The following is a 17,291-nucleotide window of genomic DNA, read 5'->3' on the forward strand; positions in this document are numbered from 1 at the left end:
TCAATAATTAATTAAATGTGTCAATAATTAATTAAAATGTGAAATACATAAATAATTAATTAAATATGTCAATAATTAATTAATTAAATGTGTCAATAATTAATTAAAATGTGAAATACATAAATAATTAATTAAATGTGTCAATAATTAATTAATTACATATATCATAACTATTTATTTAATTAATTAATTCCAATTTTAATTAATTATTGCCACATTTAATTAATTATTTAATGGTGTATTTAATTAATTCATTATGGCAGTCCTGGCGTTCCATAATTTTCACGACCATAAGGCGCACTTAAAAGTCTTAGATTTTCTTCAAAAAGTGCGGCGCGCCCTATAGCGCGGTGCGCCCTATGTGTTGTAAGGAGGACGTAGTAGAGAACACCATGAGAACGTTAAAGGGTGAAGTGTGGGCGTTGATCGTATATACCGGGACAATCGCACATACCTGTATAAAAGAACAGGTATGTGCATTATGCAGGACATCGTTGTTTTAACAACCCTGAAAATGGCAAAGAGACACGCTTACGAAGCACAGTTTAAACTGAAGGCCATCAGCTACGCGGAGGAACATGGAAATCGAGCAGCGGCGAGAGAATTTAAGATTAACGAATCGATGGTTCGCAAATGGAGGAAGCTGGAAAACAAGCTCCGGCAGGTCAAGAAGACGCAGCTGAGTTTCCGCGGACATAAGGCGAGGTGGCTCGAGTTGGAGGAAAGACTCGAGCGGTGGATCATCGAGCAAAGAGCGAGCAGGAGAAGCGTTTCGACGGTCACCATTCGGCTAAAAGCAGTTTCACTTTCACTTTTTATGAAACGGTGCCATTTTTCCATCCGGACCAGGACTACGGTAGCGCAGCAACTTCCAGCGGATTATAAGGAAAAGCTGGCCATCTTCCGCTCCTACTGCAGCAAACACATCGGCGACAAAAACATCCAGCCCAGCCACATCACAAACATGGACGAGGTCCCGCTCACTTTTGACATCCCGGTGAGTCACGCTGTGGAGAAGAAGGGGACCAGCACGGTAGCGATACGCACAACGGGGTATGAAAAGTCTTCTTTTACTGTTGTGCTTGGCTGCCATGCTAATGGACAGAAACTGCCGCCTATGGTAATTTTTAAGCGAAAGACTTTGCCTAAAGAGAAGTTTCCAGCAGAAATCATCATTAATGCAAATGAAAAGGGCTGGATGGATGAGGAAATGATGAAAGACTGGCTGAGGGAGGTGTATGTAAGGAGACCAGGTGGTTTTTTCCACGCATCACCATCGCTCTTAATCTGTGACTCTATGCGTGCCCATCTCACAGCCGATGTGAAAAAACTAGTGAAGCAAATGAACTGTGAGCTTGCTGTCATTCCGGGAGGCCTGACAAAGGAACTCCAACCGCTGGACATCGGTGTGAACCGCCCGTTCAAAGTAAGGCTGCGAGCGGCCTGGGAGCGATGGATGACCGGTGGAGACCACAGTTTCACTAAGAGTGGAAGGCAGCGCCGGGCGAGTTACGCCACAATTTGCCAATGGATTGTAGATGCTTGGGCTAACATGTCTGCTGGCACTGTTGTTCGAGCTTTCGCAAAAGCCGGCATCGTTTCCGAGGAGCCGCACGGCACGGAAAGCGACTCTGACGGTGAAGACAGTGAACCTGGCATGTTTGATGGAGATTTAGCGCAGCTGTTCAATTCAGACACAGAGGATGAGGACTTCGATGGGTTTGATTGATGATAAAAATGTGAGTACCAAACTTTGTTTTGCTCCTGCTTTATTTTTAAATACGCACACTTGTATGCTTGTGTGTTGTTGATGATGACGATTACCGGCATAAGGTACCGAATTCAGGTTTGCTCCCGCTTTATTTTTAAATACGCATACGGTACTTGTATGCGCCCTATGGTCCAGTGCGCCTTATGTGTGTGTTAAATACAGTAAGGGCACACATAACTGAGACTGCGCCTTTTAGCACAGTGCGCCTTATGGTCGTGAAAATACGGTATATAATAATGAGGTAATAAACTGCCCTATTCTGGGAAGCATATTCAAGAGCTGATTAATTTTGACATCAGCAATTCTGAGTTTTCAGTTTCAGTGCATAACAAAAAAAACAAAAAAAAAAAACAAAACAAAAAAAAAAAACAGCAGAACCTCCATCTGTCAAAAAGAAGTATGACGAATCACAACCCATTTTCTGAGGAAGACACTTTAAACAGCATGAATTTTCATGTGAATCTTTACATGGTCAAGCCGCCTATATCTTTTCCCACAGCTGCTACAGGAATACGGTTTCTCACCTGTGTGAATTCTTACATGACGTTGCAATGAAGAGTTTAGTTTGAATCTTTTTCCACAGGTCCTGCAAAGATGTGGTTTCTCACCTGTGTGAATTCTTACATGACGTTGCAATGTAGAGTTTAGTTTGAATCTTTTTCCACAGGTCCTGCAAAGATGTGGCTTCTCATCTGAGTGAATTTTTACATGATCACTCAAATGTGACTTCTGAAAGAATCTTTTCCCACAGGTGTTACAGGAATGTGGTCTCTCACCTGTGTGACGTCTCTTATGGCTAATCAATTTGGATTTCTTTTGACAAAGCTTTCCACATATGTCACATATCAGATGCTTATGCCTGTTCTGAGGTTTACTCTGACTCTCTGACACAGAAGTGTTGTTTACTCTCTGACTGTGACTTCTCTTTCTGTCATATCTATTCTTTTTCAGCTCTGCATTTCTAGCTGATCCTGAGTCCACACGCTGGCTTTCGTCATGATCTCGGCTCTCTGCTTCAGGAGAGATGTGAGAAATGAACTGCTCACTGTTTGGTTCTGGTTCACTGTAGTCACTTTCCCCATAAGTCGGAGTCTCCATGAAAGTATCAGCCTCCTGCTTCAGTCCAAGCTGCTCTCCCTCCTGACTGCTGCACAGTTCCTCCTGTTCCTCTTTAATCTGTGGAGGCTCTGGGTCCTCCTGGTCCAGACTGGAGTTCCTTTCTTTATTACAGACCTGCTTCTCTCTGGTGACCATCTCCTCATCATGGACACTCTGCTGGTGAAGGTCTGAAGAGAAATAGGGAATAAATTAACTAATAACAAACATTTGAGAAAATGTATTCTGATCTGAATCATTAGCAGCTCTCTACGTAGTGACCATGTAACAGTGAAATTTAAAGAGTACAAAATGACAAATTATTTGGGCACTGATGCAAATGACTTATTTCTTATTAATAAAGATCAGTTAAATGTGTGGATGTCTATAAATGTGTGAAATGTAGTGATGTTGGTGTGTTTTTTGGTAAATGAAAGTGGATTTCTCAGTTTAAGTGTTACACATTTGTGCTGCTTCAGAAACTTTTCTTTGTGCTCGCAGTGTCAAAGCTTTGTTACTGAGTGTTATAGTTTTAATGTGGCTTTTTTCTTAATCCAGTATAAGTAAGCAGGAGTTTCTTAGCATTTCAGTGTCTCACTCATTTGGGGGGGGAAAGTAAACCAATGAACCAATCAGAAACAAATAACAACTTGAGTAGTTTTTCTACAGTGGAAATTGTAATGTCCTATTAGACAGATTACAAAATTCACTTTATCTCCTAGGAACAAGGCTGGCAACTCCTCCCCCTTTTGTGAGTGTGGACGCTTCATCTCTTTGCTCTTTAAATGCTTTGCTTCTGTTATTGATTTTTATGCTGATTTTTTCCCTTTTTTCTGTATGAGCTTACCTGCGATAGCTTCTGGACACTTATAGATCATTAGGACTAAAGTGTTCTTAACAGAAACAGCAAATTTTATAGTTACCTTATCCTCAGCGCTCTGTGTGTCTGTGGCCTAGACACAGCTGAAGCCTGATTACAGCGTCTGGGCACCGAACAGCCTCAATAGCCTGGAAAGGTGCTAACCGCTAGGCTAACTAGCAACAAGATGCCTCCCCTCTCCACAGATGACTACCACAGCCTCATGCAGAAGATTGCAGTACTGGAGACAAAAAATCATCGCTTAGAAGTAAACGTGGAGGTAAATGGACTGTGTGGAAATGAAACAACCTTGCCTTTGATTCAAAACAATGGCGATGAGCAAGCTAGTACACAGCTAAGGAGCACAGATAACATGACCAAGAAAGTAGACTCCGTGCATTATTATAAATCCTCAAGTGATAATCCCCCCTTGGACTGTCTTGGTGCAAAACCAAGACATAAATCATGTCCCCTGGAAGGGGGAGGACGTATCACAGGCAAAGCACAGCGAGCTGAAATCTCTGAAACCGACTGGCCTTCACTTCCTACGAGACAGAGAAGCTCTTCTACCCCTGTATACGGGAGGAAACAGGACTGGACAACCGTGAATAGGAAGGTTAACAACAAACCTCCAAAACAACTGAATGTGAAACTGCAGAACAGATTTGTATAGTATAGTATAGTGACAAAGTTGCTAAGTTGGCAACACTGACAAACACTAAGGGATAGCAGCACCCCTTTATGAAATGCAAAACACCATGATGCTGTGTGCAGTCCCACAATGACCAATTCATGGGACTGTCCTATTTAATCTGCATATGCTGTCTCTTCATGACATCTTTTAGGAGTTAGCTGTGATAAGCCATCTATCAAATATGTAAATGATACCCAGATTCATTTCTGTGCTCTCATTATGTTTGTGCCTTGGAAAAGTGGATGTCTGGACACAACTAAAACTTAATTCCATTCATCCTCCTTCAATTAAACAGAAAAAAAGACAAATCCATTTAGTTTACATCTTCAGACTTCAGACACTGAAGACCTGTGTAAAAAATTACAGAGCCTATCCAGGAAAACAATGTCGTAACCAGAAACTGCTCTAACCCTAGGCCGTAACCTTCCTACGCCTAACTACACATCATATCAATGCAGCCTTCAACATCTTGAATGGCATGGAAGGTTGAAAGGAGCTTCCAATTACAAAGTAAATCGGGGCGTAGATTTCTTACAAAGGTTTAAATCAAGCTTTACTTTCAATGGCCATATTAAAGCAACACCTCTGAAAGATTGAAGATTGTATGTGGCGTTCCTCAAGGTTCTATTTTGGGACCTAAACTTTTTAATTTATATATCAATGATATCTGTGACGTATCAAAAAGGTTACATTTCGTTTTAATTGCAGATGATACAAATTTTTATTGCTCAAGAGAGAATTTGAAAGATTTGGTTAAAATTATGGTTTCTGAGATGGTAATATTTAAAAATGGTTTGATGTAAATAAATTATCTTTGAATCTGACAAAAACAAAATTTGTGATATTTGGTAATGGTGTAAAGGAGGAATAAGTTATTATGTCTACTATTGGAGAATTGATTGAAAGAGTTACTGAATTTAGCTTTTTCGGTGTAATAGTATATGAAAATTTAACTTGGAAATCTCATATTGAGTATATTAGAAAGAAAATTGTCAAAAACATTTATATTTTGGGAAATGTTAGAGATTTATTAGACTACAAGTCAATGTGAATCTTATACTTTACATTGTTTTTCTCATACCCCAGTTATTGTATGGAAGCTTGAATACCATAAACCTTCTATACTTATTACAGAAGAAAGTGATACGAATGATTCATAATGTTAAATATAGAGAACATACAAATAAATTGTTTATAAAATTGCAAACTATTGAAATTACAAGATTTAGTGAAACTACGGACACTATGTTTAAGGCTAAAAATAATACTTTGCCTTTCAAGTTACAAAATTTAATTTCAATGTGTTTGGGAGGTGAAGACAGCAGAAGAAAATATAATTTTAAGCATCAGCTAGCTAGGACTACACAAAGATTAATGAGTCAATGGTTAGGGGTATACGACTGTGCTGAACTCTCTTCATTATAATCTAAAGAGTTGTACAAATTTACATTGTTTTAAAAAGTGTTACATGTTTAAAACGATAAATCAATATGAAGAATATGAAAGAAATTGGAGTTCATAGAAGGGGATTTTTTTTCTCCCTCTTTCTTTCTCCTTATTTTATTCTATTTACTTTTTTTTCTTCTCCTTGTTATTATGTGATGTGGTATATTGCTGATTGTAAATGTGTTGTTTGGTCTGTGTTAGGATTTGGAGATAAATGCTAGTGTGTTCCCTGGTTTATGGTGCCCACTTATATTAGTTGAATCGCAGATAGAGGGCGGGGTTTAATAAGAATATTTTCTTCTTCCTGCTCCTTTTCACGCATGGTTGGAGTGCTATATCACGGGAAAGCATGGTTTGTGTGTATGAAAGGATAAAACTGTTGAAACTGTTGAACCAAGTGTGAAATAAATAAATAAATAAATAAATGAAGGCTGAATTAAATCCAAACCATTAAATTATTTATGGCAATATTAAACAAATACATAGGAATGCTTTCTTACATTTGCATAGTAACTCAAAAAATACCAATATCCTCTCTAGAAAAGCTAGTTCATGCATTTATTACTTCTAGTTTGGACTACTGTAAATTGATATTACTGGGATGTCCTAAAACTCCATGTAAGGCTTTGAGTTGATCCAAAGTGCTGCAGCAAGTGTACTGAAAGGAACTAGAAAGAGAGAGCATATTTCTACTATATCGGGGTCTCTTCATTAGCGTTCTGTTAAATCCTGCTTTTCACACACAAGTTCTTGAATAATCAGGCTCCATCTTATCTTAATGAGCTTATAGTACCATATCACTCCATTAAAACACTTTGTCTTCAGGCTGCAGATTTACTGGTGTTTTCTAGAATATTTGGCTAGAGGAGACAGACAACCTCTTTACTTTTAAGAAAGCATACAGTTAGGGCTGGATCAGGTAACCCTGAATCCTCCCATAGTTATGCTGCAATAGGTGTAGACTGCTGTGGGATTCCCATGATACACTCAGTATTTCTTCTTCAGTCACCTTTCTCACTCATTATGTGTTAATAGACCTCTCTGCATTGAATCATTACAAATTATTAATCTCTGGCTCTCTTTAACAGCATCTCTTTGTCCTTTCCTCCTGCCCTCACCCCCACCGGTCAGGGCAGATATCTGCCCTGCTGTGAACCTGTTTCTTCCTGTTAAAAGGGAGTTTTCCCTTCTTACTGTAGGAGTGCATTGAAGCAACTGTTGTTAGGATTGTGCTCTGTATGAATAACACAAATTTGAATTGAATAGAAATTAGAAATGTAGCTAAACTGAGAGATCCATTTATTTATTTCTTGAGGAGATGGCTACTGCAGCTGTCTTTTTATTGACTTTCCTAAAAGACACGACAGCTGTTTGTATAGTGGTCGCTACATTTGACAGCTATTCAAAGGTTTTTTCTTGTATTTCTGTCAGTGTTGATGGTGTACTTGCACATGAACCACTACACTGATGTGTCACTCCATGCCCTGCCACCCACTGGCTGACCAGTTATATTTGTTACATATATTCTTATATTATTATAAAATATAATTGAAATATATGAAAAAGTATTTTTGTTATGTTATCGTTTTTACACAGTGTTTATTATTCATTAATTTGTCAAAACCTATATTGTCCACCTAAGTGGACATGTAAAAAACTCTGTGAAAAGTACATGTTTAAAAAAATGAAGTTCAAAAAATTATTTTTTTTCCCATGTTTAAAGATGAATAAAAATATGAAAAAAAAAATCCAGATTGAGGTTGTCATCATTCATGTATGAAAGGGTTAAAGGGTCACATGATCTTATTTCAAAAAAGTATAAGCTAGCAACCATTATTGTAAGCTAATGTTTTAATCACCCCATCTTAGCTTTCTGATACTTAAAAAAAAAACTATGTGGAAACATCTAGACTTATTTGCATTCAGACAGCTTTTTAATCTCCACTTTAAAGGCTGTAGGTTGAAGCCATTGCTTTAACACCCTGTATAATCTTAAAATGTATTGTTTTATCTTTAAGGCTCATATACCCTGATTTCTTTATATTACATAATTACCTCATGATTTGTATCACACATTTATGTTTTATCTTTTATTCTACAAATATGTATTGGAAGTGGACTGCACATTGACACTAGCAGAAACAGACAGAAGTGTTCTGAGGAATTTGATGGGGCAGGTCTCTCTGGACTAGTGATGTCACCAGAAGGTACAAAGCTTTAAGGCTCACTCTGCTAGAGGTAAACAGCGCTATAAAATTTGGTGTTAGGCAATGCTCTCTTTGCCCCCATTCTCTAATTCTGCAGGCCTTCTCCATGAGTCATATTTAGTTTTATTATGACCATCACAGTTTTACATACCTATTCTGTGTGACTGCATCTCAGGTTTCCAGACCATCTCCAGCAGCCTGAGCTGCTCTTCATCAGTCCAGACAATAATGTCTTCAGCCTCCTGCTTCAGTCCAAGCTGCTCTCCCTCCTGACTGCTGCACAGTTCCTCCTGTTCCTCTTTAATCTGTGGAGGCTCTGGGTCCTCCTGGTCCAGACTGGAGTTCGTCTCCTGATTACAGACCTGCTGCTCACCCAGACTCTCCTCTTCCTCACAGTCATGTTGTTTTGTGAGGTTTTGAGGAAAAACAGAGTGACAAGATTCTCTTGTTATATTTGTAATGAAAATGTTGCATTTTGGTGTTATTCTTGTATGTTCCCTGTAGATCTTCATCACCAGGTCATGTGATAATGTCCTGATCAGAGCAGGCGTTCTTTAGTTGGTCCATTTTATGATGAAGAAGACAGAAAGAAGGTGCATCAAACAGTTCTTTTTATGGGAGCAAACACAGAGCCTCAAGCAGAAATACTGTCTCAACAGGGAAAGTTAATAACCACTGTCACAACAGAGCTCAACACTGAAGCTCACAAAGTAAAAATGCCATTCTGGGATTTTGATTATGACACTGTGAAACGATGGTATGAGCTCCTGTAGAAACCAAATGTCTGTATGATATCAAGCTTGTTATAACAAAAGAGACTTTTCTTCAAAGAACTACTCCACCCACAATCCTAAACTGAAAAAGGCAATGTCTGAGATTGGTGGAGTTCACTGTTATTATGCAAATGCTCAAATTTGCAAACTAGAGATGCACCAATTGAGTAGCTCGCCGGCCCATTTCACACACATATGTTATCGTAATGGAGCAGCATGATAAGACTGACTGAGTCTATCAACATCACTAACATGTGTCATTAAAACGTTTACCTCTCTCTTATAAAGTCTCTGCTGTTACTAGGACCTAACCTATCAGTGACCATGAACCTGCACCAGTGCAACATAGTCTATCACTGGACACTGAACCACAGCACTGATAAATAGTTTTCACACTGTCTCATTAAGACTGTGTGTGCTCTTCCTCAACTATCACAGTTTGCTCCTCTGAATTCATCACCAAAGTAACAGCTTCCTGCTCTCAGCTAACATCAGCTTAGAGAAATCCTGGAGATGCTGATAAACTTTCAGATTTATCACCAATCAACCAAACACTGAAGAATCTGAGCTTGAACAGCACAGAGTTAAAAACATGTCCATACCTATGATGTGAGAGTTTCTGTCGGGTTTCCGGCTGATATCCAGCAGTCTGTGCTGACGGTTGATCTCCTCCTCATACTGGACGATGGTTTTTTGAACCTCTGAGAAGATTTCTTCACAAACAGCAGTTAGTCTCTCCTTGATGAACTCTCTCAGATACTGAGCTGAACTCATTGCTGCTGAGGCTGGGGCTGGGCGGATTGATACAAATGATACAGACATATTGGTATAAGACCCACACTAACGTGAAGGGATCAATACTTTAGTTTGTGTTTCTCACAAATACGGGCCATTCAAGTCTGTCAGGTTTATATTGTTGATTGTCATTTATGCTTAGAAAAATAAAACCATATATGCTTAGAGGTGAATAATTGATTGTGTAGTGATAGGATGTGTGATCCTTAGTAGTTTGCAAAGACTGTGTGTCTTCCAGAGTGTTCTGGCATTCACACTCAGATCCTGGAGTCACAAGAAGAGCTCGTACCTTCTTTTATTGTTTTATGGTATAGCAAACACAAGTACATCTGTTTTAGTCTAGGTGCCTTTTGTTTAGATGAACTGCTGGACTGCAGGTTTAGGGAAGTCGTTCACAGGGTCACATCTTGATTTAGCTAGTAGGCCATCACTGTTTCCCTCATCAGATCGGTTGGTTTTTGAGCTGTTCTTTACTCAAGTGAACTGGCTTCATGCTTCTAAATAAATTACAGTACAATGTTTCTAAATCTCACTGCAACTGCTGCGTCACAATAATCTGTCCTGCTTCATAAATCTGTCCCATAGCTTATATAGTAACACATATCTTATTTTCCTATATCTACTTGTTGTAATTCAGTGGAACTTATTTCCTTCATCCATCAATTACCCCAGCTGAAGTAAAAATATTAATAACAATAACAATGAGCTGATTCCACATGATGTTTGTCATGTTTTCCTGTCTATGCTGAGCTCGTTATCACTTCAGCCACTTTATCACCATCTTGTCACTTTTTCCACCACATTGTCATTCTACCTACTGCTTGAACACTTTGCCCAAACTGCACCTCCTTTCCATTTACTAGACTCAGTCGTGTGTCTTTACCTTGCTGAACCACATCCCTACAAACACTCATCAGAGAGCCGTTCCTCAGTATTATATCACTCTTAACCTCCCTGCATGCTTATTTATCGCCGTTGTAGCTGAAACTGGTTCCACTCACCGAGCCGAAGACTTTTTCTTCTGGAGACAGTTTTTTAACCTCGACTTAAATCCGTCCTCGTGTCTCGTTGTCACGGTTACATTGCGCTCACTGTTCGTTTCATCCACATTACAGATTTACTTTCACTGTTTTTTGTTTTTTTTTGTATTTTCCCCTCTTGTTTGACCTTTTTTTCACCCCCGCTCTTCTCTCCCGCCATCGACTTCTGTTCTTATTTCACTTCCTGAAACGTCACGTCGCTCTGCTGTTTCCGGTCCCTTCGCAGACCTGCCGGTCAAACCTCTCGTGGACCCTCCCCCCTCCTCTGTTTTTGTGTGTGTGTGTGTGTGTGTGTGTGTGTGTGTGTGTGTGTGTGTGTGTGTGTGTGTGTGTGCTCCTCCTTACCTCTCTGACCTGTTAAGCACTACCTCTTCTGCCCGTTCACTTCGATCTTCTTTTTCTATCCAGCTTTCTGTGTCTTCTTATGGCCTCACCACCACGGGAAGCAGAGCTTTTAGTTGCTCTGCTCCCAGGCTGTGGAACTCTCTGCCCCCAGATATAAGAAACATTGGTTTGCTCCCCCAGTTTAAATCAAGACTCAAAACCCATCTGTTCAAATCTGCATATTCACTGTGAACCCACTGTTTGTTCATTTTATCTTGTGCTTTTGTGTTTATTGCTCTTCTTTTGTCAACGTTGTGTTATGTGTTTTATTCTAGCATTATTATTATCATCATCATCATCATCATAATCATCATCAACAACAACAACAACAACAACAACAATAATAATAAACTGTATTATTTATTTGATTGTTTGCTATGAGCTAACGCTAGTCCACACTCCAAGCCACTTGGTGGCGGTAATGCGCCACGTCGTTGTTTGCTAACCGCCAAGAAACGACGACGACGAAGTTAAACGAGGCGAAAACCACAATAAGAGCAAAATGAAATCTGTAATGTGGAGAAAATGGACAGTGTAACCGTGACAACGAGACACGAAGAGGGATGTAAAGTATAAAAAAATGGCCCAAGAAGAAAAACTCTTCGGCTCGGTGAGTGGAACCAGATTTAGCAACAACAGCGATAAATACGCCTGTAGGGAGATGAAGAGTGCTAAAATACTGAGAAACGGCTCTCTGATGAGTGTTTGTAGAGATGTGTTTCAACAAGATAAAGACACACGACTCAGTCAAATAAGCGTTAATGGACTCCACAGTCTGCTGCCTGACAACAAAAGAGCGTCTGTGGGGTTTTATCCGGAGTACCTGAAATAGAAAAAAGAAAACAGAAACGGGGACAAAAGTTCTGTTTTAAAATGCATATTATAGCGAGAAATGTGACGGCTTGTCTGTTGTTATTATGTTTGATGAGCCAAGTAAGATGTGGATAAATTAGCTATGAGATTAGGCCTCCCCCCACCACGGAGATGCTGTAAGTATCAAAGCAGCTCAGATTACTTGTTTCTTTCTTATTAAAGAGAATGACAAAAGTTTCACTGTGAGGACGTGATTTAAAGATGACAAATGTCTAAATTGCACATATCATGTCCTGAGTAAAGGACTGGCAGTTTTATGTTGGGGTGTCTGTTGATTCTCACTTGTCTTGGAAACATTGGTTAGGAAAACAATCAAATCAGTAAAACACATATTACTGGATGCAACAGTTTGCTAGAATTGGAAGGAATTTGTCAGGCCAATTGTGTAATTGATTGATTCAAAGATTTTCTTTTTTCCTTTTCACTGCTTTACCCTTGTCTGCACAGGTGATGAAAATGGATCTGTGTTTGCCAAATGCCATTAAGATCTGAAGAAGAAGAGAGGTGCTGTTTGATGAAGCGGACTTAAGTTAAAGGAGAGACACAAACTAAAGTATTGATACCATCACGTTAATGTGGATCTGATACCATCGTCTGTATCACTTCTATCATTCTGACATGCAGTCAACATGTGGTGATGTATAAGAGCTGACAGGCTCCATTCACATTTTGAGATCAGAGCTCAGACTAGTTTCAGTTATAAGGAAGAGAAACTCACACAGTCACTGACACTGAGAGGAGAAATGGCACAGAAAGGAGTTCAGCTGGACCGAGAAACCTTCTCTTGTTCCATCTGTTTGGATCTACTGATAAATCCGGTGACTATTCCCTGTGGACACAGCTACTGCAGGAACTGTATTAAAACCCACTTTGATGAAGAGGACAGGAAGGGAATCCACAGCTGCCCTCAGTGCAGGAAGACTTTCACACCGAGGCCTGTCCTGGAGAAAAACACTATGTTAGCAGCTTTAGTGGAGCAGCTGAAGAAGACTGGACTCCAAGCTGCTCCAGCTGATCACTGCTATGCTGGACCTGAAGATGTGGCCTGTGATGTCTGCACTGGGAGGAAGCTGAAAGCCATCAAGTCCTGTTTAGTCTGTCTGGCCTCTTACTGTGAGAAACACCTCCAACATCACTATGATGCAGCTCCATTAAAGAAACACAAGCTGGTGGCCCCCTCCAAGAAGCTCCAGGAGAACATCTGCTCTCGTCATGATGAGGTGATGAAGATTTTCTGTCGTACTGATCAGCAGAGTATCTGTTATCTCTGCACAATGGATGAACATAAAGGCCATGAAACGGTCCCAGCTGCAGCAGAAAGGACTGAGAAGCAGAAGGAGCTCGAGGGGAGACGACTAAACATCCAGCAGAGAATCCAGGAGCGAGAGAAAGATGTGAAGCTGCTTCAACAGGAGGTGGAGGCCATCAATGGCTCTGCTGATAAAGCAGTGGAGGACAGTGAGAAGATGTTCACTGAGCTGATCCGTCTCATCCAGAAAAGAAGATCCAATATGAAGAAGAAGGTCAGATCCCAGCAGGAAACTGAAGTGAGTCGAGTCAAAGAGCTTCAGGAGAAGCTGGAGCAGGAGATCGCTGAGCTGAAGAGGAAAGACGGCGAGCTGGAGCAGCTCTCACACACAGAGGATCACAACCAGTTTCTACACAACTACCCCTCACTGTCAGCACTCAGTGAGTCTACACACTCATCCAGCATCAATATTCTTCCTCTGAGCTACTTTGAGGATGTGACAGCAGCTGTGTCAGAGACCAGAGATAAACTACAGGACATTCTGAGAGAGGAATGGACAAACATCTCACTGACAGTCACTGAAGAGGATGTTTTACTGTCACCAGCAGAGCCAAAGACCAGAGCTGGATTCTTAAAATATTCACGTGAAATCACACTGGATCCAAACACAGCACACAGACATCTGTTATTATCTGAAGGGAACAGAAAAGTAACATTTATGGAACAACAACAGTCTTATTCTGATCATCCAGACAGATTCACAGGATGTTATCAGGTCCTGAGTAGAGAGAGTCTGACTGGACGTTGTTACTGGGAGGTGGAGTGGGGATGGGGAGGAGTTTGTATAGCAGTCACATACAAGAACATCGGCAGAGTAGGGAGAGTGAATGAATGTTTCTTTGGACGCAACGACAAATCTTGGGCATTATATTGGTACACAGACAATAATAAATTTCGCCATAACAATGTCCAAACTCACCTCTCAGGTCCTCCGTCCACCAGAGTAGGAGTGTACCTGGATCACAGAGCAGGTATTCTGTCTTTCTACAGCGTCTCTGAAACCATGACTCTCCTCCACAGAGTCCAGACCACATTCACTCAGCCGCTCTATGCTGGACTTTTTCTTTATGGACTTGGAGCCACTGCAGAGTTGATTAAAGTCAAATAGAGAAGACAGGTTCATGTTGATCCCTGACCATTATATGTACTTGTGTAGTTTCTAAATGAGGCTTTACATTTTAGAAGCTGAGAAGTTCAGTGGTCCATTGATGTGTGAAAATAATGTTGCACTGATTCAAACTTTTGTTACGACTGTTGTCGTAATTTTAATATTCAAATCTGAGTGTGCAGGTGCGTCTCCATGATTGGTGCATCCAGTGGGACTGTTCGTACCGATTGGCTAATGACCAGGAGGCAGCATATAAGAAGACACCCCCCTGGACGGCCAGTCATTCATCCTCGGCCCATCCCAACTGGCAGACTGTGTGTTTACTGTATAGTAATGTTTGTTTAATGCAGGAGCATGTACGGGTGGACCGCCTTTTTGTTTGATTACAGTTTTCTCCTGTTTTTGTTAGTTAGGGAGGTAAGTCGTTGTGGTTTGGTTTAATTCTTTTGAATAGGTAAGTTTGATTTATCCCTGAGATAGGCTCCCTTCTGTTTGTTATTTTGTTCTTAGGTTCGAAGTTATAATAATCTCCCTTCCTTTGTTTCTAAATTCACTCATTGTAAATAAATCACTGTCAAAAAGTATTAATTGCGTGATGTGCTGCTTTGGATCAGATGGGGATGGATCACTCTTATGTTATGGTCTTGCCACGCCTAGACAGACCATAACACTGTACTAACATTTATATACCTTATATATCATCAATATAAATCTGAATTTGTTCTTATGGCTGATAATCATGTGAGTTTACATTATACTACTCTTCATATTCAGCATGTTTGAAATCTGTCATCAGTCTGGTTAGTGGTTTTATTCTGTAGTTGCTGTAGTGGGTTGTCAAATTCTACTTGCTTCAAACGGCACATTTATAGGAAACAAGGAGATATGATGTATGACTTACCTTTGTTCTCGTCCTGGTTGCAAATAGAGTGCAAGTGTCAACCAAGAAAGGACAGTCGTGTCTCATCCTTTAACCAGCCACGACCTGCCCGTAAGTACACCTCTCCACTCACAACAATATTACATGGGACAAATGCATCCCATCCTGTACAGGCAGCACAACCCATCATAACAGCTAAGGCAGCATGTGCATATTGCTGCTCACCTGAACACCACATTAGCAAGTGCCCTGAGTTTATTAACTAGACAAAGAATGACTCAGCTGCTCTATGCTGGACTTTTTCTTTATGGACTTGGAGCCACTGCAGAGTTGATTAAAGTCAACTAGAGAAGACAGGTTCATGTTGATCCTTGACCATTATATGTACTGGTATGTATGTATGTATGTATGTATGTATGTATGTACGTAGGGCAGCATGGTGGCACGGTGGTTAGCACTGTTGCCGCACAGCAAGAAGGTCCTCAGTTCAATTCCAACACCAGGCCGGGGGGTCTTTCTGTGTGGAGTTTGCATGTTCTCCTCGTGTTTGCGTGGGTTCTCTCCGGGTACTCCGGCTTCCTCCCACCGTCCAAAGACATGCAGCTTGAGGGGATAGGTTAATTGGAAAATCCAAATTGCCATGGTGTGAATGTGAGTGCGAATGGTTGTCTGTCCCTGTGTGTTGGCCCTGCGACAGACTGGCGACCTGTCCAGGGTGTACCCTGCCTCTCGCCCTATGACAGCTGGGATAGGCTCCAGCGCCCCCCGCGACCCTGAAAAGGATAAGCGGAAGCGAATGGATGGATGGAGATAGATAGATAGATAGATAGATATACACACACACACACACACAGTGGGGCAAAAAAGTATTTAGTCAGCCACCGATTGTGCAAGTTCCCCCACTTAAAATGATGACAGAGGTCAGTAATTTGCACCAGAGGTACACTTCAACTGTGAGAGACAGAATGTGAAAAAAAAATCCATGAATCCACATGGTAGGATTTGTAAAGAATTTATTCGTAAATCAGGGTGGAAAATAAGTATTTGGTCAATAACAAAAATACAACTCAATACTTTGTAACATAACCTTTGTTGGCAATAACAGAGGTCAAACGTTTACTATAGGTCTTTACCAGGTTTGCACACACAGTAGCTGGTATTTTGGCCCATTCCTCCATGCAGATCTTCTCGAGAGCAGTGATGTTTTGGGGCTGTCGCCGAGCAACACGGACTTTCAACTCCCGCCACAGATTTTCTATGGGGTTGAGGTCTGGAGACTGGCTAGGCCACTCCAGCACTTTCAAATGCTTCTTACGGAGCCACTCCTTTGTTGCCCGGGCGGTGTGTTTTGGATCATTGTCATGTTGGAAGACCCAGCCTCGTTTCATCTTCAAAGTTCTCACTGATGGAAGGAGGTTTTGGCTCAAAATCTCACGATACATGGCCCCATTCATTCTGTCCTTAACACGGATCAGTCACCCTGTCCCCTTGGCAGAAAAACAGCCCCATAGCATGATGTTTCCACCCCCATGCTTCACAGTAGGTATGGTGTTCTTGGGATGCAACTCAGTATTCTTCTTCCTCCAAACACGACGAGTTGAGTTTATACCAAAAAGTTCTACTTTGGTTTCATCTGACCACATGACATTCTCCCAATCCTCTGCTGTATCATCCATGTGCTCTCTGGCAAACTTCAGACGGGCCTGGACATGCACTGGCTTCAGCAGCGGAACACGTCTGGCACTGCGGGATTTGATTCCTTGCCGTTGTAGTGTGTTACTGATGGTGACCTTTGTTACTTTGGTCCCAGCTCTCTGCAGGTCATTCACCAGGTCCCCCCATGTGGTTCTGGGATCTTTGCTCACCGTTCTCATGATCATTTTGACCCCACGGGATGAGATCTTGCGTGGAGCCCCAGATCGTGGGAGATTATCAGTGGTCTTGTATGTCTTCCATTTTCTGATGATTGCTCCCACAGTTGATTTTTTTCACACCAAGCTGCTTGCCTATTGTAGATTCACTCTTCCCAGTCTGGTGCAGGTCTACAATACTTTTCC

The 17,291-nt window shown here is 41.0% G+C and overlaps 2 protein-coding genes across 3 annotated transcripts; one reads left to right on the top strand and one right to left on the bottom strand.

Annotated features, from left to right (window-relative positions):
• Positions 1-2,116: 2,116 nt before the first annotated feature.
• LOC113017235 (zinc finger protein 37 homolog) lies at positions 2,117-11,166 on the bottom strand. Of its 2 annotated transcripts, none has more exons than XM_026160393.1 (4): positions 11,026-11,166; positions 9,448-9,636; positions 8,224-8,457; positions 2,117-3,057 (listed from the first exon to the last, which is right to left on the bottom strand). In XM_026160393.1, the coding sequence occupies exons 2-4, from the start codon at positions 9,617-9,619 to the stop codon at positions 2,207-2,209; spliced, it is 1,257 nt and encodes a 418-aa protein (XP_026016178.1). In that variant the 5' UTR covers positions 9,620-9,636; positions 11,026-11,166; the 3' UTR covers positions 2,117-2,206. The 2 variants fall into 2 exon arrangements, with proteins under 2 accessions (XP_026016178.1, XP_026016177.1); XM_026160392.1 differs by lacking the exon at positions 11,026-11,166 and adding an exon at positions 10,642-10,938 and having other exon boundaries at positions 2,118-3,057.
• Positions 11,167-11,468: 302 nt separating this feature from the next.
• Positions 11,469-14,938, top strand: LOC113017229 (E3 ubiquitin/ISG15 ligase TRIM25-like). The gene is made up of 2 exons (XM_026160384.1): positions 11,469-11,674; positions 12,385-14,938. Exon 2 carries the CDS (start codon positions 12,681-12,683, stop codon positions 14,352-14,354), a length of 1,674 nt encoding a protein of 557 aa, XP_026016169.1. The 5' UTR covers positions 11,469-11,674; positions 12,385-12,680; the 3' UTR covers positions 14,355-14,938.
• Positions 14,939-17,291: the final 2,353 nt, after the last annotated feature.

This window comes from Astatotilapia calliptera, unplaced genomic scaffold (assembly GCF_900246225.1).
Source record: "Astatotilapia calliptera unplaced genomic scaffold, fAstCal1.2 U_scaffold_1, whole genome shotgun sequence".
In the NCBI taxonomy this organism is placed as follows: Eukaryota; Metazoa; Chordata; class Actinopteri; order Cichliformes; family Cichlidae; genus Astatotilapia; species Astatotilapia calliptera.